The 24,229-nt window shown below is 40.6% G+C and overlaps 1 protein-coding gene across 1 annotated transcript in view; it reads left to right on the top strand.

Annotated features, from left to right (window-relative positions):
• The window catches only part of IQGAP2 (IQ motif containing GTPase activating protein 2), a 281,580-nt gene that overhangs the window by 219,497 nt on the left and 37,854 nt on the right, over positions 1-24,229 (top strand). The window contains exons 18-21 of the mRNA XM_045999265.1: positions 8,200-8,283; positions 9,973-10,044; positions 12,653-12,722; positions 17,200-17,408. Coding sequence (XP_045855221.1) covers positions 8,200-8,283; positions 9,973-10,044; positions 12,653-12,722; positions 17,200-17,408 — 435 coding nt within the window. The remainder of the gene's footprint in view (positions 1-8,199; positions 8,284-9,972; positions 10,045-12,652; positions 12,723-17,199; positions 17,409-24,229) is intronic.

Raw genomic sequence — 24,229 nt, 5'->3', positions numbered from 1 at the left:
GTACTATTTTTTTAAGATTTTATTTATTTATTTGACAGAGAGAGATCACACGTAGGCAGAGAGGCAGGCAGAGAGAGAAGGGGAAGCAGGCTTGAGCAGAAAGCCCAATGCAGGGCTTGATCCCAGGTCCCTGAGACCATGACCTGAACTGAAGGCAGAGGCTTAATCCACTGAGCCACCCAGGCGCCCCAAGCCATACTATTTTTGAGCAGTGAGAAGGCCCTGGTAACATTGCCTATATTTATAAATGAGTGGCCCAGAAAATAATCTCAAACAAAAAGGAATATTTTATTTCAAAAAAAAAAAGGAAAAGGAATATAAATTGTAAATATAAATTAAGTAAACTAACATTTAAGGACGCTCTTAGCCCCCAGGAGATGGAAGAATTTTTATGCTGAAGCTCTTTCATGCTTTCAAGGAATTGACTAAGACATGGACTTAGTGAAATAAGACAAAACATTGAAAGATAACTGATATCAAAAGAGAGGAGAAGAAATAGTGACGTTGTAGGATGTAAATGAACTCAGGATTGCAGAATGCGCAGCAAACGCCGAGAATAACTGCAGCACGTGGACAGCTTGAGAAAACTCTCCCAGACGTTGAGGAAAAAAATAGACCATTTGAAATGTACATTCTCATCTGAAAATGGTAATAACTCATTTTGTGGCTGGGTTGTCAGAATGAAGCGGGATGATTCACATAACAGACTCTGCACAGTTTGCGGCCCTTAGGTGCTCAACAGTGTCCGAAGCGAGGAGATGATGGCTCCAAGGACAGATAATGGGGCCAGCATTGAGATTGCTGCTATGATACAGGGAGAGATCAGCAAAACTGAGCTGGAAGAAATAGATAGCTGTGGTATTTTTTTTCCCTGAAATGAGAAATGCTGGAATGCTGCTACTTAGGAAAAACCATAATGGTGGCAAACACCCAAACTTAGCCCTGGGAATGAGGGAATTAGTGAATTACTGAACTTCAGAGAGTGTTACAGGCATCCTGGAAAGAAAAAGAAGCAAGCTTCTCTGAAGCAGCTTTCAGATTGCCTGGAGCAGGGGAGAGTCTGCAGGTGGGGAAGAAGGGGGGTGATCTGATGGGACTGTCCCGCATCATGTTGTTTTAATATAAGTGACTATTCTAGAAGATCAGTGGGCTTTCTCCCTTGGAGCTAAGAACGAAAAGAGATAAATGGTTAGGGGTTTTCTTGGCCAAGAGGTCATGCAAGAATTTGTGCTTCAGAAGTTAGAGTTGGTAATTTGGATATTACTGTCCTGGGTGCCCAGTTACTAAACAAGGCAACCAATATTGCAAGCCAGATTTTCTAGAGATGGACAGTTATAAAGGCTGTAAAACAGAGCAGTAACATCTGAGGTCTAGATATTTTGAAAATGTGCTTTGTTAAATAGGTATTACACAGAAAATATGTTTATGGTAAGAAAAAAACAAACCAACAAAAAGATGGCTGTGCTAAATTTTCCCACAAGTTCTTAGACTGGCCAGAGAAGGAGATGGACACTACTGTAAACACATTCTGTTTCTAATTGTCTGCAAAAAGCTGCTTGCAAATGGCTTTATGGTTTAGAATTTTGTCTCCTTTTGCATTTTCATCAATAACTCCTTTCTCCCAACTTTATACCCATAATTGTTTTTAATAAACACTATCTGATTAGAAAAGCCTGCAGTCTCATGGCCTAGCACAGGACTTCTATTAGCACCGAGTAAGAAAAATCAGTTCTGGTGGAACTAAAACTTAAAAACTGAAAAAGAAAGTGTAATTTTGACAAAGAAGTATTCTGCTTCTGTAGACCAAAAATTCTATACCCACCAAAGTTGCCTTGGTATGGGAAAGTAGCAATAAAAATATTCGTTAATGGGTGCCTGGGTGATTCAGTGGGTTAAAGCCTCTGCCTTCGGCTCAGGTCATGATCCCAGGGTCCTGGGATCGAGCCCCACATTGGGCTCTCTGCTCGGCAGGGAGCCTGCTTCCTCCTCTCTCTCTGCCTGCTTCTCTGCCTACTTGTGATCTCTGTCTGTCAAATAAATAAATAAAATCTTTAAAAATAATAATAATACAGAATGGACAAATGGGTTCGTTCTACCAATGCAAGAATGTGTCAATATTATGTCAGTCTTTATTATAACAGATTATCCAGAAGGTTTGTGAATCTGAGCTAATAAGATTAATAGTGTTTCTGGAGTTTAGATAATTCCAGAAAAGCAGAAGGAAGAACTTCAGCTAATCCTAATACCTTATTTGCTTTTCAGTTTGAATTTTGTTTTTTTGAAGATTTTATTTATTTATTTGATAGACAGAGACTACAAGTAGTCAGAGAGGCAGGCAGGGAGAGAGGAGGAAGCAGCCCCCCCCCAACCCCCGAACAGAGAGTCCGATGCTGGGCTCAATCCCAGGACTCTGGGATCATGACCTGAGCCAAAGGCAGAGGCTTTAACCCACTGAGCCATCCAGGCGCCTCTCAGTTTGAATTTTAAATGGGGTATGTTTACATATAGTTTTTCACATTTCTGTGCTTTAAAAGTGTTACCCACAAAAAGCAAAGAAAGCACCAATGAGACCCATCACAATGAATGTGTTAGTGGTTAACTTGCCATGGCATCCAGTAACCCACAGTTAGAGTTCCCTTCGCCTAGTCTCTATAGCCATCAGGCCACTTTTGCAAGCAATTGTGGATGACAGTTTTTCCCATCATCTCAAAAATGCCGCACTGACAGATCCCATGGTGGCATTTTCTAATGGGCCATCAACTAAAAATCCTTTTCTTTGCTTAGATCTGTATTACTTGAAGCATAGGCATATACTGGCACAGTCATTACCTGAAACTCCCAACCAGACCCACTAAATTCCAATCTGCATTTTAAAAAGACCCTCTGAAGATTTTGTATACATATTACAGTTTGAGAAGCACTATGAAGCTCACTCCAGTTTTAAATCCTCAATAATTTACCTTCCTGCAGAATTCTTTATCATCATAATAGCTTAAAGGAGAAAAACATGTGTTCATTTCAATAGTTAGTACAAAGGCAACTGATAAAGTTCCAGGTCCAGGGGCACCTGGGTGGTTCAGTGGTTAATCCTCTGCCTTCAGCTCAGGTCATGATCTCAGGGTCCTGGGATTGAGCCCCACATTGGGCTCTCTATTCAGCAGGGAGCCTGCTTTCCCCTCTCTCTCTCTGCCTGCCTCTCTGCCTACTTTGATCTCTCTCTCTCTCTGTCAAATAAATAAATAAAATCTTAAAAAAAAAAAAATTCGAGGCCCATTCCTGAATTTTCTGTAATAATTACATGGAAGTCTTAGTTTATTCGAGGAGAGTAGCAGCTTTACAATAATGAATTTTCTAGTTCAGTAATCAGTATACCTCTCCATTTATTAATCTTTTCTACCATATGGCATTAAATTTATTCCTATTTCTTAAGTTTACTCCATTAGTTATTTTTGGTATCACGAATATCATCTTTTTTCTGTTGTATTATTTTTCACATGCAGAAAATTAACCAAGTATATATACACATTTTATAACCTATCGCTTAGAAGAACTCGGTTTTAATAGTTTTTAAGGTGACCCTCTTGAATCATAACTATTTTTTACATTTCTGATTTTTCAAAAAATCTTGTAATCTGTCAAGGAATAAATTCATATGGCCTTAATAGTATAGGAAACTCTAGAACATTGGGTACTTAAAAACCATTTGGACTTAACTCCCACTTCTCGGACTACAGAATACAGCTACGTTTCCCTATTCTTTCCTCTAAGTACAGCTAAAAGCCCCAGACATTATTTGTAAACAAACATAACACTGTGAAAAATGGAGAGGAGAGGCAGACTGGCTTGGGAACCTTGAGACCCAAGGAAGGACATGGAGGTGAGTTCTGTGGTTCTCTTTTAGCTTCATATATCTCAGACTTCTTGCTGCAGAGACTGGCAACATGGAATTGCCAGTGGGTGCAGGTAGAAACTCCAACAAAAGCCTGCTATGTAGCCAAAGGACCAGGAAAGGTGCAGCCCAGAAAGACAAAACTTTTAGACAATAACCTCTCTACTCTAGAAAAACAGCACACGAAAAAACAAACAAACCAACAAAGCAAAACAAATCTGTGACCCCACACCAGTCATGCCACGAAGTCGAGAGTTTGTCCCTCCACCCTAGTAGACTCTAACACGGTACCCAGACACCCACAGAGCATGAATTTCCATGCTCACAAACAGTAATGTGGCAGCCCTCCCTTTCCTTGCTGGATGGAATCAAAGAAGGCATGGTGGAGAGTTAGGACTTCCATCACAACCCAGTAGTAATGAGGCCAGCTGCTGCAAAGCCTTCTGCTGTCAGTGGAGGCCACATGAGGAGTAGTAACACAGCACCACTGCCCGCCTGGGCAGAGTGGTATTGGCGCAGCCTTAGGGAACAGTCAGAGCTCCCAGCCCCCCCCTAGCAGTACTAAGCAGCCCCCACCTCAGATTTCAATAGAGGCTAGGCAGAGAACCTGAACCTCTACCCCTGCTGGTCAGTAATGAGGCAGCACCACCACCTTCCTCCCTTGCCAGAACAGTGTCAGGGAAAACCACCTAGAACAGGTTAAAAAACATCCAGTCTTATTAGCCACCACATAATATCCAATTTGTGTACATTTCAATCAATAATAAACATTTCAAGAGCCAAACAAACCATACATTTTGAAACACAATTACTACGTGCCAATACAGGAGTGCCTAGGTGGCTCAGTCAGTTAAGCATCTGCTTCCGCTGGGGTCATGATCTTGGGGTCCTGGGATCAAACCCCACATTGGCTCTCTGCTCAGCAGGGAGTCTGCTTTTCCTCACTATCCCTCTGTGTTCTCTCTCTCACACACAAATTAGTATATCTTAAAAGAAAAAATAGATACCGATACAAATAACAGAGATGTTTTATTTACCTGACAAAGATTTTAAAACTGCCATGTTATGGTAAGCAATTATGAACACACTTGAAACAAAGGAAAAAATAGGAAGTCTCAGCAAAGAAATAAAAGATAGAAAAAAAAATTTTAGAGCTAAGACATAGAACAACATATTAAAAAACTCGCTGGATGGACTCAGCAGCAAAATGGAGGGAACACAAGACCAAATTAGTGAACTAGAGAATAGAATGATAGAAATTACTAGATCTGAACAACAGAGAGAAAAAATTGAAAAAACAATGAACAAAGCCTCAAAGCATGTGTGGGACCATAACAAAAGATTTAATGTTTGTGTCATCAGAGTTTCAGGTGAGAAGAGAAGCAGTAGTACTGTAAAAGCCTGAAATAAATAATGTCTGAAAATTTCCTGTGTGTGGTCCAAGACACAGAACCACAAATCCAAGAAGTAAATCCCAAAAAGGATAAACTCAAATGTACCCAAGACGCATCACAAACCTCTGAAAACAAACAAACAAACAAAAAAATTAAAAATCTTCAAAGCAATGAAATAGAGATGGCAACTTAGCTATAAGGGGAAAACAGTTCTCATGACAGAAGGTTTTTCATAAGGACCTATGGAGATGACGAATGGCACAACATGGAAAGTAACATAGTATTCTTTATCCACCGAAAATAATCTTTAGGAATGAAGGGGAGATCCAGGCATTCTCCCATGAAGAGGAAAATTAACAGAACTTATCATTCACATACCTGCCCTAAAAGAATAGCCAAGAAAGTTCTCTAAACAAAAAAAAGAAAATGATAAAAGAATTTTGGGAAACTGGGAAGGAAGAAAGAACAAGGGAAGTAAAATTGTAGGTAAACACATTTTCCTTCTACTCTTGAATTTCTTTAATTATGTTTAACAGTTGAAGTAAAAATTTTAACATTGTCTTACATGGTTCTAAATATATACACAGACAAAATGAAATTGTATTATAAATGGGGTAGGGTAAGGTATGTGTAGGAAGGTAAGGTTTCTACACTTCTGGAAATCAAAGTATAAATAAAAATGAAGAGGAATTTTTATCAGTCGGTTTGGACATCATCAATGTTTTTCATTTTTGTCAGTTCATTGAGACCCTGGGGAAAGAAATATCTATTGTACACTCTTCGGAGGGCAGTTTGACAGTAGCTTTCCATTTCAAATATCGATTATGGAGCCGGTTATCTCCCATCTAATAACCTATCTTGACTGGAATAATGCATACAAAATACATAATAAGGTGTGTACAAGGTTGTTTACAGTACTACAGTGTATATGCTTACCCCATGTTTGCCCATTTCAGAGCATACATAACAAAAAATGAAGAGTTTTTTTGTAGAGTAGCTAAGTCTAAGTAGGGGTGGCACATAGGCACATTGTACTTTATACCTTTTCTCTACTAGATCCTCATACATCATCATCTAGGCATTGAGTACAGATTCTTTGCATAGAAACACATATTACTATGTTTTTCTTTTTTTGTTAACAGGTCATATCATCGTATGTGTGGTAAACTACAGTTTCTTTGTTTTCTTTGCATTGTATCTTGGAGATCGTCTTGTTCCTCAAGATACAGAGCACCGCTGTAGTCAATATATCTGACCCTACCTCATCCTTCGTAACTGCCACATAGCATCCCTCACTAGGAATGCAATTGCAGCGGATCTGTTTTCCCATTTGTAAACATTCTGCTCGAAGCACATGTTAGTATTATAGGCAATGCTGCAGCAAAAACCCTTACATATAGTTCTTCTATACCGGTGCTTTTCTTGGGCTAGATATGAAGAAAATTAGAAATACTAGGTGAAAGGTTAAAAAGTATTAAATCTGATATTGCTAAATTCCCTCAAAAAGGCTGTATTCCTTTGTACTTTGCCTGAACCCCACAATCCCATCTTTGCTATTTTATTCACGGCTTGGAGTGGATGAGTGGATAAGGTAACAACTTACCCAAAGTTATTCTGAGTGCTGCCGGAGGCTCCCTCAAGCTTAGAGCCATCCCACATTGTTTGTAGATGTTCTTTTATTTTTGTACATGTTGATTCTGTGGTTCCCTCTTTAAGTCCAATTCCAACCACCTTCTCTCCTCCACGGTCCCTCAGAGTTGTTGGTCCACGTGCTTGCTTTTCTAACACTATAGCGAATTGCTTTAACAGCCTATTTTTGAGATGTTACCATTAGCGGAAGCTGGATGAAGGTTACATGGAACTCTATTATTTTTGGAGTTTCCTGTGAGTTTCTAATTATTCCAAAAAGGAAAGTATTTTTTTTTAAATACTTTGTCATATCCATGGATTTGCATTGAGAGGAGAAGTGTGGAACAAGTGCTCAGTTGATTTTTATTTATTTATTTATTTTACCATACCGACTATTTTATTTTGAATCATTACAGGACATATTTTTAAAATGGTAATAAAATTCCACATGCCTTCTTTCAAATGAATGAATGATGTAGTTTGACAAATGTAGACATGAAATTTATAAAAATAATTTCATTTTTTGTATATATCCTTTTTAACAAGAAACTTCTATTTCATAATATGAAAACAAAACCAGAGGATCAAAGGGAGTTCCACAGCTTTGTTTCAATAAAATGTTCTCAGAAATGAACTGGAATAAACTTATTTTTGTATTTAATCATTCTAAAGATACCAGTTTGTGTCTAGTTTTTGTAAATGTTGCCTATATAAAAGTTCTCTTTCATGGTAATAACCTACTAAAGCTTTGTTGATGAAGCATCACTAACTTCATGTAGATAAGATAATAAATGATCAGTCACAGCACTCCTTTTTTCAGGGATCCAGAGTTACAAATCAGCCAAGCATTTGCCTTCTTTGGTCTGGGCCATGGTGGGTCACTTGCTGGAGTAAAGATAGTTACTAGCCATTATTTTGAAGTTTCTGATATTGTTACCACATGGTAGCAGTACTCAGTTAATCTCTTTGTATGTTTCAGGACAGTTCTATTTTATTATTATTATTTCTTGTCACCCAGAGCCGTGGCAAAATTAAGCTTTCAAATGGGAAACTCGGTTCTACCTGGTAAATGTGCTTTCCCAAGTTTGGGACAAGCCATGATCTGGTATGTTCTGCTCAATATAATGTCCACTCCCCAGTGATGGTATCCCCATGAGATTTGGAAGGGAGGGCCCCTGACAGTGTCCCAACTCAGTGTCTCCTGAGATGCACTCTGTTCTGTGCTTTCTAAAATAAAGTGGGAAATTGTTGCACATAAATAATTCTGTTACTTGTTCTTTTCCACAGGCTTTTTGGAAGGGATGTAAACAACGGAAAGCATATTTGCACTGGCGGCAAATGTTGATTAATAATGTTGATTCTATTGTGAAGGTAAACATCCCTTGCCACCTTATCAAGTGCTAGACTTTTTTTTTTTTAAGGTTTTATTTATTTATTTGACAGAGAGATTACAAGTGGGCAGAGATGCAGGCAGAGAGAGAGGAGGAAACAGGCTCCCCGCTGAGCTGAGAGCCCAGATGTGGGGCTTGATCTCGGGACCCTGAGATCCTGACCTGGGCTGAAGGTAGAGGCTTAACCTACTGAGCCACCCAGGTGGCCCTGAAGTGCTTGACTTAAACCTTTCTGTTCATTTTAGTTTTGCTCTTGGAAGACAGATTATGGAAAGAGTACATAGGAGTCTTAACATCTGAATTATGTCGCGGGTTTGAGTCCCATGTCCATTACTCAGCTGATCGTCTTCAAGTCTGTTAAAACACTCTACCTGGCTCAGGTCCTTTCTATAGTTTTGAGAATCAAATGTGCGAGTATTTCAAAACCTGTAAATGGTCTTTCTCTGGGAACTCCAAATTGATTATTTAAGCTTTGGGGAAAACACTGTTATTTCACATCCCTCTTAACCATATTCACTAATAACATTTACAAAAAGTTAACAGTACAAAACCTTAGTTGTTAAGCAAATACAAAACCAGTGACAAGTAAGCAGAGAGAATCAAGTATCATATGGTCTCACTTATTTGTGGAGCATAACAAAGAGCACGGAGGACATGGGGAGATGGAGAGGAGAGGGAGTTGAGGGAAACTGGAAGGGGAGATGAACCATGAGAGACTATGGACTCTGAAAAACAACCTGAGGGTTTTGAAGGGGCGGGGGGTGGGAGGTTGGGGAACCAGGTGGAGGGTAATAGAGAGGGCACGTATTGCATGGAGCACTGGGTGTGGTGCAAAAACAATGAATACTGTTACGCTGAAAAGAAATTTTAAAATGAAAAAAAAAAAACAAAAAACAGTGACAAGAAAAAGTAGAGCTAAGTTAGGACCTGGATGTGGGGGGTGAGCAGGTCTAACCCAGCTCTCCACCCAGGCTGACGGCCCTGAGTTTTGAAAAAGAAAAGACACTCGGGTGCCCAGTGCCTAGTGCTAAAAACCAGAGGATACCTGAGAAACGAACTTTCAGACAATGTGGAAATCCAGGTGAGAATTGGAATAGTAGGGCTGAAGAGATATTGAAATCAAATGAGATTAATTCAGAAGACCTTTGAAGCTGTGAAGGCAGAGAATGGCATCATCTAGTTCAATTGTGCTCCTTGATAATGTGTTCTGCTTGCCACAGAGCACAAGCCTGTGTTGTATCAGAAAATTGTAGGTCCCGACTTGTCCCTCAGGAGAAGTCTGGAGGTGTTTTCCTGTAAAGACCTAAAGGATCCTAGATGCTGTTAAGGGATGCTGGAAGAAATCCTGGACTTGTCTTTTGATTCCCTGACCTGTTCCAGCTCTCAGCAAAATGCCTTGCCCTCTTGGTTTTTATTTCCTAAGATGAAAGCAGAATGGTACAAAGCTACATTACCTTCCATACCATAAGGTATAAAACGCTTCGAAACCCTAGGAAAAAGGTAACAAAAGGAGTAGGAGATGAGGATAATGCTTAGGATGTTAATTATTTGGTGGGCTGCTCACTTCTTTTTTATCAAAATATCAGTATTATCTTTAGAAAGACTACATGAAAAAATATTAAAGGTTGTTTAGCAATTGCCTTGATTTCTCTATTTAACTCTTTTTTAGATTCAGTCCTGGTTCCGGATGGTAGTTGCACGGAGGAATTACCTTGCACGACTGCAGTATTTCAGAGATCATGTAAGACACACACAAGTGGATTTCCTCCGGCTGAGAATGAACTGAACGGATGCTTTGTGAATGTTCGCATTGAATGATTTCTACTAAATGGTGGAAATGTTTTCAGAAGAGAACCCAAGTAGAAGGCTGCTGGCATATTGTATATGCTGGCTGCATAGTGTTCCCGTGTAGTCTTTGTGTTAAATAGACTATCTTGTCAGTTCAGGAAGAGAAAATGAAATATCTTCATGCACTTGCTTCCTTTTGTCCTAAGACATACCAGAGCTCTTGATGAGGTTGATACTTTCATGTCTGCCCAGCTGTCTTTGGCTCCAGGTCCAAACCACCAGTGTCCTTTAGGGGGACGGACAGTTGGAATCCATACACCAGTAACCTTGTGTTTTGTTTTTAAGTCCAAAGGTAAATGGTGGAAATGAACAGTAGGAGGAAACAACAGGTCTTAAAAACTCAATGTGATAGGGGCGCATGGGTGGCTCAGTGGGTTAAGCCGCTGCCTTCGGCTCAGGTCATAATCTCAGGGTCCTGGGATCGAGTCCCGCATCGGGCTCTCTGCTCAGCAGGGGCCTGCTTCCCTCTCTCTCTGCCTGCCTCTCTGCCTACTTGTGATCTCTTTCTGTCAAGTAAATAAAATCTTAAAAAAAAAAACAAAACTCAATGTGATAATATTTGGAGGCTTACTTTTTTTTAATTCAGAACTCATGTTCAGAGTGAGACTTTACTGGGCAGGACTGCATAGGAAATGTGTGAGAAGAAACAGATATGGGCTAGTAATGCCAAAGAGAAAAGATTCCAGATGAGTATTTTCCAACAGCTTTTCTAACTGGTGACTGATAAACTTAAATAGAAGCCTACAGGAAGAATTTTTTCAGGATTTTTTAAAGAATAGATAAGTGAACATAGGCTGAATCATCTAAATTTGGGGCTAAAATTCTTTTCCCTTTTAGATCTCTTTATAAACGGTGCCATACAATCTTGTCAGTACTTTTAGCTGACTTACCTGACCTTTTCTCTGCAAAGAAAATGCAAAAAATAAACATTGAATACATTCCATCTAACTATTGTCAGTTCTAAATAGTTTTCATTCTTTTTTTTTTTTAAGATTTTATTCATTTATTTGAAAGACAGAAATTACAAGTAGGCAGAGAGAGAGAGAGGAGGAAGCAGGCTCCCTGCTGAGCAGAGAGCCCGATGCGGGGCTGGATCTCAGGACCCTGGGATCATGACCTGAGCCAAAGGCAGAGGCTTTAACCCACTGAGCCACCCAGGCGCCCCTAAATAGTTTTCATTCTTAAAGAAAAAAAAAAGATTTTATTTTTGAGACTGTGAGGTGAGGAAGGGAGAGAGCCTCAAGTCCTTCAGTAGGAAAAAACAAAGACTAACTTACAGGAAAAGCCAGTAGAAGGCGTATCTCAGAGGCATTTCATCAGTTTGTAAGACATGAGTCTAAAATAGTGAGCAACTTGGTTCTTGAGAGATCTCTGAACCATGTGCAGCTACAGTGAATGGGTCAGGACTCCCGTCATGAGACAGGTGGGAGGGGAAAACCCAATCACAGTATCTTTTCTAGCAACGAATGAGATGTGGTGGTCAGGGGAGAGTGAAGCATACCAAAAGGGTGATGTCAGTCAGAAGACAACATGGCACAGAATATCAGTATTCCAACTGATACATCAGAGATATGGTGTATCAGTATGTGAAAAAGGGGTCCTGAATTTATGTGAAAGAGAAGGGAGACTTATGAATACACCGACGAAAATAACATGAGGTGACAAGCAACAGCAGTCATAGCTCATAACATAATTCTGAGTGACCAGGAGTTGACCTGAGCAGCTCAGTTGGTTGAGTGTCTGACTCTTGATTACAGCTCAGGCATGATCTCAGTGCGGTGGGATCGAGCCCCGTGTTGGGCTCCATGTTCAGCAGGGCATCTGCTTGAGATTCTCTCTCTCTTTCTCTTGCTATCTCTCTCTGCCCATCCCCATCCATTCTCTCTATATCTCTCTAAAATAAATTAATTGATTAAAAGAAAATTCTGAGTGACCTGACCAAAGACAAGGCATAGAGTGGATGATTCTTCTTTTGCCATTGTTTGGTAGTCTCATATCCAAATCATGTATAGTCCTCATAGTTCCTAAGGACAAAAATTAAAATATTCTTTTCTATAAAATGAAAAAAAAAATTTTTGTTGTTTTTTTTTTTTGTTTTTTTTTTAAAGACTTTATTTATTTGACAGAGATCACAAGTAGGCAGAGAGGCAGGCAGAGAGAGAGAGGAAGGGAAGCAGGCTCCCCGCTGAGTGGAGAGCCCGATGCGGGGCTCGATCCCAGGACTCTGAGATCATGACCTGAGCCGAAGGCAGAGGCTTTAACCCACTGAGCCACCCAGGCGCCCCTAAAATGAAAAAAATTTAAGTAATCTCTACAGTCAAGATGGGGCTCGAACTTAAAACCCTGATATCAAGAGTCATGTGTTCCACTATCTGAGCCAGCGAGGTGCTCCTAAGTAGTGTCCATTCTTAAATACTCTCAGTTCTTGGGTAGTTCTGAATTCTATAATCGTGGAATAGATGGACCTTGGGAAGATCATGACTGGTCTCATTCTTTTGCAGAAAAACGAAATTGTGAAAATACAGTCACTACTGAGAGCAAACAAAGCTAGAGATGACTACAAAACATTGGGTAAGTGGAAGTACAGATCTTTCTCCACTAACAATGGGGTTCTTCCTAATAAGCCCATCACAAGTTGCCAATATCCTAAGTTGAAAATGCATTTAACACATCTAATCTATGGAACATCATTGTTTAGCCTGGCCTGCCTTAAATGTGCTCAGAGCACTTAAATTAGCCTACGTTGGACAAATGATCAACACAAAGCCAATTTTATAGTCAAGAGTTGAATAGCTTGTTTAGTGAATATCACTCTGCAAGTGAAGAACAAGATGGTGGTGAGTATATGGGTGGTTAACCCTCATGATCACGGGGCTGGCAGGGAGCTGTGGCTCACTCCTGCTACCCAGCATCCCGAGGGAGCATCCTATGGCATGGTACTAGCCTGGGAAAAGCTGCAAATTCAAAATTGAAAGTACTTTCCTATTGAATACGTGTGGCATTTGCACCATCACGAGGTCAAAAACAAGCCATCGCTAGCTGGGGATCATCTATTCTCTGAAACAAAGTATGGATTCTTTCTAAATGAGGCAAAAACAAAAGCAAGAGACTGCTCCAGGAATAGAAGTTGTCCATTGTTTCCAGTAGGTTTTGACCGTCTCAGACCCCAGGTTCTGAACTGGTGCACAAAGGAACGTTGATGGCAGGAAGTGGGCCTTCCTGTTATAAGGGGAAGCAGTAGGTAGAATGTATATGATTTCTTCAGAAAGAAAGCAGTTGGCATAAATGCTGATATTTTTATATTGCATTTGAGCTAGAGTCAGAAATCTAATACTAAAGAGCCAGAAGATAAGATTTTATTTGAAACTGTTTAGTTTTTTTGTTGGCCTACGATTTTTTTCCCCTCATTTTAAAAATAAAACATGTTCACATCAGAAATTTTGGAAACAAGAGTAAGGAGGAAAAAATATGAATAAGAAAAGGAAAAGCTCATCTCCTGAAGATGACCATAAACATCTTCCTATAACTTCATTCTCAACTTTTTAAAAATATTTTATTATAATATGACATGCCATTTGTAGAAAATATTAAAAGAGCAAAATAAAATAAAAATCACCCAGAAATTGATTGACATTTTGTACTATTTACAATCCCAACGTTGCGTATGTTCTATTCTTTACATAGTGAAGATCTTTTTTTATATGCTGAATTTTTAACATTCTTACTATCACAAGAACATGTGATAGATGAAGAACCTGCTGATAAGCCTACTAACATCGCACAAACGGTTTACATCTTTTGGTCAGGTTATTCTGAATTAGTTTTGAGAGGGTTAAAATCATGACTTGTCATCTTAGTCGTGAAAATGGCCATTGTGCTGTGTCTACCTCTGCCTTCCTTCTCATTTTTATTTTTTGGAGGAAGCAAATTTGAGTCCTATAATGAGCCCAGTGCCTAGGAAGTAGTTTAGCTGGTATCCTTTATCGCCTAAAGTCCATCTGAGTTCTGGGGTGACGTATACGGCTCAAGAAAGGTTTTCCTTGGTACTTGTTAAGGAAAAGCCTCAGAAAGATTTAGAGAGCACAGGTTCTGCTTCCAGCCTACAGAATGTATTGGGTAACACATCATTCTGCTGGAGTCCAGAATTCCCTCTGCAAGCTAAAGAAGGGAAGGCCAACCAGTCTTTGCAGGGCCACACTTCTCCATTGTCGAATTCATGAGATTCATCTCTTGGCTGGTGGATACCTTTAAGTGTTTTTCCAAGAAGGTTAAATAGGGATTTTTGTTTTCTGAGCCCCAACACACTAAAATAGGTTTGCTACTGCCCTTGCTCATGAAAGACATTTTAAGAATAAATTTTCCAGCTGAACACAGGCTGCTTTTCATTTCATTCTAGGTAACGTGTTTTTGTGGTCAGTTGTGGGGATGCTTTTCACTTCCTTACATTTTCTTTTAATTGTTATTTATTTATTTGAGAGAGAAAGAGCTTGAGAGGAGGAGGGGACGGAGGAGAGGGAGAAAGAGAATCTCAAGCGGACTCTTTGCTGAACACCAAGCCTGATGCAGGGCCTGATCTCATGACCCCAGGATCATGACCTGAGCCAAAATCAAGAATCAGACACTGAACAAACTGAGCCACCAGGCACCCCTTTACATTTTTTTAAATTCCAATTAAAAAACCCAGGTGATTTAATGTTAAGCATAGAAAGTAGATAGAAATTATGTTAGTAAGTTAGATCTCAGCTGCTCTGGGCTTTAGCAAACGGTGGTCCTGTGGTTACTGAAATATAAATTTTCATTTCTTTCTCAATTCAGCATCTTTGTAAGACTAAGGCTTTTTTTTTTTTTAAAGATTTTATTTATTTATTTATTTATTTGTCTATTTATTTATTTGAGAGAGAGAGCATGAGCCGGGGCGGGGGGAGAAGCAGACTCCCCACTGATCAGGGAGGAAACATTGGGCTCAGTCCAATGATTCTGAGATCATGAGCCAAAGACAGACACTTAACCGACTGAGCCACCTAGGTACCCAAAGACTAAGGCATTCTTAATCTGAAAAAAGAAAGTCACTTTTATTGGACTGTCATCATCCATTTTCACCCATTCCTTCTGGAAAGGCATTGAGTTCCGTTAGGCTTGTTGGTTACTGCAGCTGTGATGTGGCCCACTTCTCAGTGATGACTGTCAAGTTAGGTGATTCTCTGAAATTCAAATATCCCAAAATGATTCCCAGCCTGAAGATGTCATAGGGCTTCTGCTGACAGAGGAAATATTAAATTGGGGCAGTAATAATTAGTAAAGCTAGAATACTAATTTGTTTCTAACATGTTTATTGGCACATACAGAAATAAGCGGTCCTTAGGAGCAGAAAGAATTGGAGACCTGGTGAGCTGGCTTGTGTCCTCGCAGCTTAGCTACATATGTGAGCTCTGAAGCATCGCTCCGGCTTTTTCTAAAATGGCCATGTCATTAGCAACATCTTTGTTGGAAATAGTAGACAATAAATTCACATGTGCTTCAGTGATCAGGAAAAGAAGGATCCCAAGAGCCGAAGTAATTTCTGCAATAAAGCCCATCAGAAGTGGCAAAATACTAATACTGATGCCCCTAGATTTGGTTGTCCATGTGGGGTTCATGCTATTAGTTCTTTGTGTGATTGGTTTAACTCTTCTTATTTCTTTTTTTTTTAAACATTTTATTTATTTATTTGACAGACAGAGATCACAAGTAGGCAGAGAGGCAGGCAGAGAGCGAGAGGAGGAAACAGGCTCCCTGCTGAGCAGAGAGCCCGATGCGGGACTCAATCCCAGGACCCTGGGACCACGACCTGAGCTGAAGGCAGAGGCTTTAATCCACTGAGCCACCCAGGCGCCCCACCTCTTCTTATTTCTTAAAATGTCAAAACACCACAGAACCAAGGTGGAAGTAGAAAGAAGATGGGGTAGTGTCTCAGTGTAAGGAAGAGGATGGTGATGGAAGTTGCCACAAGGGGGCTGAGCTTTTTCAAGTCATCTTTGTGCTGTTGTGTGTCATCATTCATCACTGAGGGTCCACATCGTTTATTCTTACAGTTGACTCAGTGTTCACTAAAACTCTTTAACAACTATATTTTTTGTGAAGCAACGTGCCAGGGAATTAAAGCATAATTAAGGTTCAAAACACTGAGAGGAAACACTTTTAGAACTTAGACCCCCCTCTCAACAGCTGAGGCTGGTCTCCCAGCCTCTGAGTGCCCTCCTTTGATCTGTGCTGAAAGGACAAGGACCAAATTTCAATTTCTAAGATGCTTTTTTTTAAAATTGTATTTATTTATTTGACAGAGAGAGACAGCAAGAGAGGGAATACAAGTTGGAAGTGGGGGTCGAGCAGGAAGCCCGATGCAGGACTCAATCCCAGGACCCCAGGATCATGACCTGAACCAAACAAAGGCAGACACTTAACTGACTGAGCCACCCAGGCGCCCCACTAAAACCCTTTAATTTGTGCCACATAGAATGTGCATTCCCCTTGTCATTTCATTAGCTCCTGTTTGGTCTTACAGTTCTCCTCTCATTGACGTTTTCTAATTAAACTTTCTACTAATTCCTGCTCACTCCCTCATGGTGTTTTGGGCTGAGAGAAGCCACTTCCTGTTTGTTCCAGCAAGAACAGGAGTCTCTTATCTGGTTCATCCACAGGATGAGACCACAGGGTCTCAGAGATAACTTAGTTAACATACCTTCTCACATTCCTCATCAATAAGGTGCAGATAGGTAGAATTATCTTCTCAGTGGGAGAGTCCTGGAAGCAGTGTGGAAGAAGGCTGATAAATGAGATAATAACGAGATAATAACAAGAAGACGGACCAGATGGCATTGGTGGTGTGCGGTTATTTATAAGATCAGTTTCCCTGTCCAGATATGACATGGGCAGAGTGAGTCATTGTAGTGACCAAGTACTTCCGTTGCTATATTTTTATCGTAACGCGTTAGTGAAGTATCTGATTCTTCTCCTGTTGATGATAGTTCCAAACATGCCTAACGAAAGCATGCCTCTTCTTTCCCCACAGTTGGCTCTGAAAACCCACCATTAACGGTAATCCGAAAATTTGTACACCTACTGGACCAAAGTAACTTGGATTTTCAGGAGGAGCTGGAGGTCGCACGGTTAAGGGAAGAGGTGGTAACCAAGATCAGAGCCAATCAACAGCTTGAGAAAGACCTGAACTTGATGGACATCAAGATTGGGCTCCTGGTGAAGAACAGGATAACACTGGAGGTCAGTAGAATCTGTGGGGCCCTTGGCTCCTAGAAGAGAGAAGGAGCATGTTTATTTTCCCATAATACCTTTGTCCAGCTAAACTTATTAGGAATCCAGAATGTGTTGTCCAAATTCACTGACCATTTTTCTCATGGTTCTCAGACCTGCAAAATTTTAGGACCCTGCCCCTTATAATATATTTTGTAAGATTTCTTGGCCATTCTAAAATGAAATTTATAGGAAACAAAGCCTGCTTACATATGTACCTTCATAATGAGACTGAGGCCTTTCCATGAATATAAAAAGTAATTGATAATAAAAACATGGTTTGCAACATGAAAGTACATGGGCCCAGTGCTGTTAGAAGATGTGATCAAGTTGCCTGAGGCTTGGGCCTCTTCCCAGAGTACCACAAACTTAATGGTGTATGAATAGCCACAGATGAGACCAATGCCAGTGAGGGGGGAACTGTCCGTGATTTCACTTCCCAGAATGGAAAACAACTCTTTGTAAAGTTCAGAATAAGCACATTGATCTCCCCCACAGAACTGCAGTCCTAGAAAAGTCAGTGTATATTAAAATTGGGAGGAAATGTATTTTGGTTATATCTAAAACAACTAGTTTTTAGGCTCAAATAATCACAGAATTTTGACATACCAGAATAACCACCAGGACACTGAAAAATCCAGCCATGCAAAATGTGGAGAAGTTACACAGGAATGCCCTACAAATTGCAGGATAACAGAGCATCCCAGTCCCCACCTACTAGAAACCAGTAGTACCTTCCAATTGATAGGATGTTTTTAAAAGAATACCTTTATGGGGCACCTTATGGCTCAGGCATTTGGAAGTCTGACTCTTGATTTCAGCTCAGGTCATGATCTCAAGGTCATTGAGGTCAAGCCCTGCGCTGAGCTTGGCACTTAACACAGCATCTGCCTAAGATTCTCTCTCTCTCTCTCCCTCTCTTTGCCCCTCCCCCCACTCAAACGAACTCTCTCTCTCCCCCCCAAATAAAAAAAATGCAATCTTTAAAAAAAACAAACAGGGGCGCCTGGGTGGCTCAGTGGATTAAGCCACTGCCTTCGGCTCAGGTCATGATCTCAGGGTCCTGGGATCGAGCCCCGCATCAGGCTCTCTGCTCCACGGGGAGCCTGCTTCCTCCTCTCTCTCTGCCTGCCTCTCTGCCTACTTGTGATCTCTCTCTCTGTCAAATAAATAAATAAAATCTTTAAAAAAAAAACAAAAAAAAAAACAAACAAACATACACCTTTACACATTTCCAAAATGGCCCCTACAGAGTGGACTACCCCCAAAACAGCCTCTAAGTAAATAATGCTATAGTTTTCTATCTGTGCTCATTTCAGAGCTCTCTCAAATCATGTGAAAAGTATCATTTTTACCCAAGAAAGGAGACTTGTAGGGTAAGAGTTCTCTCCCCACCCCCCCCCCCCCCCCCCCCCCCGGTTCCAGGGCCACGTCAATTTTCAGAAAACGGGTAGGTTGGGAGGGGAATGGGAAGCTGACTTTCTGGAAACTCTGAGAAAACTGCCATGGGTCAAACATAGAGTGCCAGCTGTCACTAACTTGAGTCTGTAGTTCTGGAAACCTGGGAAATGAGCAGCTCAGGAGGCCCACAGAGTAGTGGGCGTGAATGCTGCACTCTCATCTCTGGTCCTTGCAGAGAAATAGTGAGTGCACAGAAAATGAAGGAAATGGAGCAATTTATAAAATAGGAAATGATGGTCTTTTCTAACTGTTAAGAAAAGCACAATTTAAGTATTCTGTATTAAGTCTGTTTTCATTATTTTGTCCAGAAAAATAGTACTTTTCGCCTTTAAAAAAAAAGTGTATTATTTGACAAACATGAGAATTTGTAAAGTATAATATATTCCAGAAGGTCCTTCAGAAAATTCCTTTTAAAGCCTTCGACTGCTGTTTTACCCTCCTCCCATAAAGTTGTAAACAGGAAATGCCTTGCCTTTTAAAATAAAGGCTGTTGCAAAACGCTGAATAGAGGACGTAACATGTAGCTTGTTATTGATGCGAAAGATGAAATTGTGGCAAATTTTCAGGTCCTGAGGACTGTTAAAGGTTTTTTAAAATTATTCCCAGTTGATAGCATTCTGAAACAGACCTGATTTTTCAACTTATGTTTTCAAATTCCAAATATTGATTACTTATTGGAAATTAAGCTAACGATTATTAAGCATATGGTCTTTAGTGTTATTACCAATAGTTGCATTTTTAGTCTGATGGTCAGAGTAGTATAGGCGAAGCTTTATACTCGTGAAAAAGTGAAAAACAACCCAAACACAAAAACAATAAACAGAAAACAGCAGAATTCGTTAAACACGTAGGTTACATAGCCTCTAAAAATAATGTTTTTAAAGAACATTTAAGGGCAGGGGGGAAAGTTTGCAATACAAGAGCAAAGATAGTGCTTAAAGCAGTAAATTTCATTTATTGTGAAATATATATATAACATATATGTAAATATAATTATTTATTTATTTAAAATTTTTTTTAAAAGCTAGAAAAAAAGTGATTTTTCTTCAGGGAGCTGGTGAAATTGAACTTCTTGAATCTTTTTTTTTCCAAATACTGAGCATATTGGGGCATCTGGGTGGCTCAGTCCGTTAAGCATCAGCCTCCAGCTTAGGTCATGATCCTGGGGTCTGGGATCAAGCCCCAGTTGTGCTCTCTGCTGGTCAGGAAGTCTCCTGCTCTGTCTCTCTCTGCTTGTAGCTTCCCTGCTTGTGCTCTTTCTTTCTGTCAAGTAAATAAATAAAATTGTTTAAATACATACATACATACATACTGAGCATGTGTTTAATGAGGAAAGAGGAAGTAGCTTGATCTATAAAGAAGAACTCCAGCTCTCTAAAATTTTTCTAAAATTGATGTTCCTCGCCTGACTGGCTCAGGGCTGGTAGAGTGTGCAGTACTCGGTCTTAAGGTCATGCATTCAAGCCCCATGTTGGGCGTACACCTTACAATCAATCAATCAATAATAAATAATAATTAGGGGCGCCTGGGTGGCTCAGTGGGTTAAAGCCTCTGCCTTCGGCTCAGGTCATGATCTCAGGGTCCTGGGATCGAGCCCCATGTCAGCTCTCTGCTCAGCAGGGAGCCTGCTTTCCTTCCTCTCTCTCTCTGCCTGCCTCTCTGCCTGCTTGTGATCTCTGTCAAATAAATAAAATCTTTTAAAAAAATAATAATAATAATTAATAAAAGATAATAAATAAATATATAAGTAAAAAGTAAAATTGACATTCCTCCTAGAAATCACAGAAAGTCAGTGGGTGAATGAAATGACTAACATTGGTTTTAGGCAAAAGAAAAAGGTTTAGAGATGGAAACAAAGCAACTGAGGTAGAAGTTTCTTGGAGAAGTAGGGAGGAAGGGAACTACAAATTCAAACTAGCTTGAAAGAAAATCTGAATGGAAAGTGAAAGTAATCTTGGGGCACCTGGGTGGCTCAGTCGGTTAAGCTTCCAGCTCTTGATTTTGGCTCAGGTCACGGTTGCAGGGTCGCGGGGTTGAGCCCTATATCCAACTCCATGCTAGGAGGGAAGACCGCTTGAGATCCTCTCTCTCCCTCTCCCGCCTCCCCTCTCTCCACTCACAGAAGTGTGTGCTCTCTCTCTCTAAAATAAGTAAACAAATCTTTTTTTTTAAAGATTTTATTTATTTATTTGACAGAGAGACATCACAAGTAGGCAGAGAGGCAGGCAGAGAGAGAGAGGAGGAAGCAGGTCAAGCAGAGAGCCCGATGCGGGACTTGATCCCAGGATCCTGAGATCATGACCTGAGCCGAAGGCAGAGGCTTAACCCACTGAGCCACCCAGGTGCCCCGTAAACAAATCTTATTAAAAAGAAAAAAAGAGAAGTAAAAGGAATCTTGAACCCCTGAAATACTCGTTGATGAGTGGGGTATATAATAGGAGTGCGGACGTGCAAGCCAGGGCTACCTAAAATCCAGGGAAAGCCAGGCTCTGCAGGTACCCCTACTTTCATGTCTCCAAATCCCAAACTCTTTGTACTACTCTACACCTTCTATAAAAATTTTCATATTACAGCCTATGACCTGCACGCAGGTATCGTGTGGTCAGGGAAAGGGGACAAAAAGGGGAGCAACATCAAAATGAGGGAATATCATGAACAAGTTAAATACTGTTGCTTCTTCAAACCACTGTTCTTCCCATGTTCAAGATTTATTAGTAAGAATAAAGGACATTAAATTTCCATTAGTGAAAAGCATATGTGTTTGGAACCCCTCCCTGGTTGTCCTTTAACTCCTTTAAGCTTCACAAAGAAAACTTCTGTTGACACTAGAGTGTTAAGCAAGACATGATTTCAGGGAAGAAGGAAGATGGGCTTCCTGCCATGACCCACACCACTGTGTTCCATCTGTCCGGCTGCTGGCTCCCTCACCCCTTCCCCTCCAGGGCTCAGCATCTGCTGCTCGGTTATTCTCCATGTCCTGGCCTCACCCAATGTCTCTCTCTTCTAATGGAGAGAAATTTCGTTCCGCCCGCGAGCTTGCTTGCCACTCCCGCCCCCTCTTCTCTCTTCTCTTCTCTGTATGCCAAAAACCATAACATACAGCTGAAGTCTGGAAACAAAACAAATGAAAAGTCTTCAGTTTCCAGAGCCACCTGCATTGAAAATAACGGGAGGGGGAGTTAAATAGCAAGATTTTTTTTGTCTGACGAATATTTAAAACCAAGATAATCTATTTACTCTGTGTATTTGAGAGACTTGAATGCCCGGTGCCTCACCAATGACTTGAAGAGAAGAAAGCTGGGCTATATGCCATAAACCAGACTTAACCTAGTGATGTTTTAGGACTGCTTATCAATAAGGATGGCAGACAGCTGCCCACTCAGACTTCCCCTTAACCGATGCTTAGGTACACTTCCTTTCTCCTCCTGAAATTTTTCATATGCTTATGAAGTAAGGGTGAAAATATTGCCTTTTTTAAAAGTTTGTGGAGATACAAATCAATTCCCCTCTTTCTGCATACTAGCAATTAGGAGACAGAAGTAAGGGATGATGTTCAGGTGGCCCCCCTCTAAGCTGAGAATGGACAAGAGTAAAATCATAGACCACAGGACAGTGAGTATAACCACATGGAACCATCTGATAGCAGAACTCCTAAGAGGTTTTTTTGACCCATGGACTAACCCACACTATGGGAGAATGGGGTGCTAGGACGCAAGCAGATTTAGAACTTTACTCAAAAGCTGACAGTAGTTCTCATCCCCAAGGGCAATTGGAAGTGGTGGCAGGAACCTATCTGGTTGTCAGAATGACTAAGTGTCCCTTCGGGCATCTGACGGACAGGGGTCAGGGATGCTAGAGGACCAGTGAAACAGGGATGCAGGCACCGTAAAGCACTGTGTTGTCTGAAATCCCCAGAGTGCCCCGCCTCAGGAACTGTGGGTGAACATCCTGATGCTGGCTGCAGATTGACTCCTCAAGTGGAGGCTTGGCCAAGAGCTCAGGAAGCAGACAGAAGAAGATTTAGGAAAAACAGCCTTATTGCCACCTACTCTGTGGGACAGTGACCCAGTGTTACATAGCAGAGGAGACACTCATTCTAGAGCACTGGCGTTCATTTGAGTCATGTGCCGCTGGGGGGGTCATGAAAGCAATTAAGTGAGTCACATCAGCAATCTTTAGAAGTTGAATAGAGTAAAAGCAAATTGAGGATATCCAAGTGTATCCCAGTAGTATGGATAAGTATTTCACATTGAGTATGCGTGCATGTGTGTTTACCAGCAAAAGACGTAAGGTATATTTTGTACTGTGGGTCCCTGTAAAAATATTTGGTAGACCCTTACCTAGAAGTCCTGCTCTTGTTCACGGTCCTTTATGCACTTGAAGGGAACACAATGGCCTGAAATGACCTTGTAACAGGTTTGCAGCCACACCTTTTCAAAGATTCTGTTGTAAATGGTTAAAGGAGCATGACTGATAAAATAAACTTTGTTGGGCACCTGGTGACTCAGTCAGTTAAGTGTCTGCCTTCAGCTCGGGTCATCCTGGGATCAAGTCCCGCATCAGGCTCCCTGCTCAGTGGAGAGCCTTCCTCTCCCTCTGCCTGCTACTCCCCCTGCTTGTGCGCGCGCTCTCTCTCTGTCAAATAAATAAGTAAATTCTTTTTTAAAAAAATTTTTAATTAACTTTGTTAAATATTTAGGGGATTCTTTTCACTTCTATCTCTAATTGCTGCATTGCATATTTGCATATTTTTTGAGAAGATCTAATTCATTCTTTAAAAGTGTATACTTTAGTGGTTCTTAGTATATTCACAAAATAGTGAAACCATAACATCCATAGGCATAGAACATTCACCCTAAAAAGAAACCTGAGAGAAAATGTTTTCAAATTAGCTTGTGAGTTTTATCATGTGAATAACATTTCACTTCAAAAAAACAAGACCTATACCCCTTAATAGTTACTACCTGTTCTGTCCTACAGCAGAGCAATTATTAATCTACTTCCTGGCTGAACAGATTTGCCTGTTGTGGATATTTCATATGAACGGAATCACACAGTATGTGATCTGTTGTGACTGGCTTCTTTCTCTTAATAAAGTGTTTTTTTGTTTGTTTTTGTTTTTAAAAGATTTTACTTGTTTATTTGACAGAGAGAGATCACAAGTAGGCAGAGAGGCAGGCAGAGAGAGAGAGAGAGAGAGAGGAAGAAGCAGGCTTCCCACCAAGCAGAGGGCCAGACACGGGACTCGATCCCTGGACCCTGAGATCATAATCTGAGCCGAAGGCAGAGTCTTAACCCCCTGAGCCACCCAGGCACCCTTCTAGTGTTTT

Source organism: Meles meles, chromosome 3 (genome assembly GCF_922984935.1).
Source record: "Meles meles chromosome 3, mMelMel3.1 paternal haplotype, whole genome shotgun sequence".
NCBI lineage: Eukaryota > Metazoa > Chordata > Mammalia > Carnivora > Mustelidae > Meles > Meles meles.
Note: the sequence above shows the minus strand (reverse complement) of the source record. Positions and strands in the feature narration are given on the sequence as shown.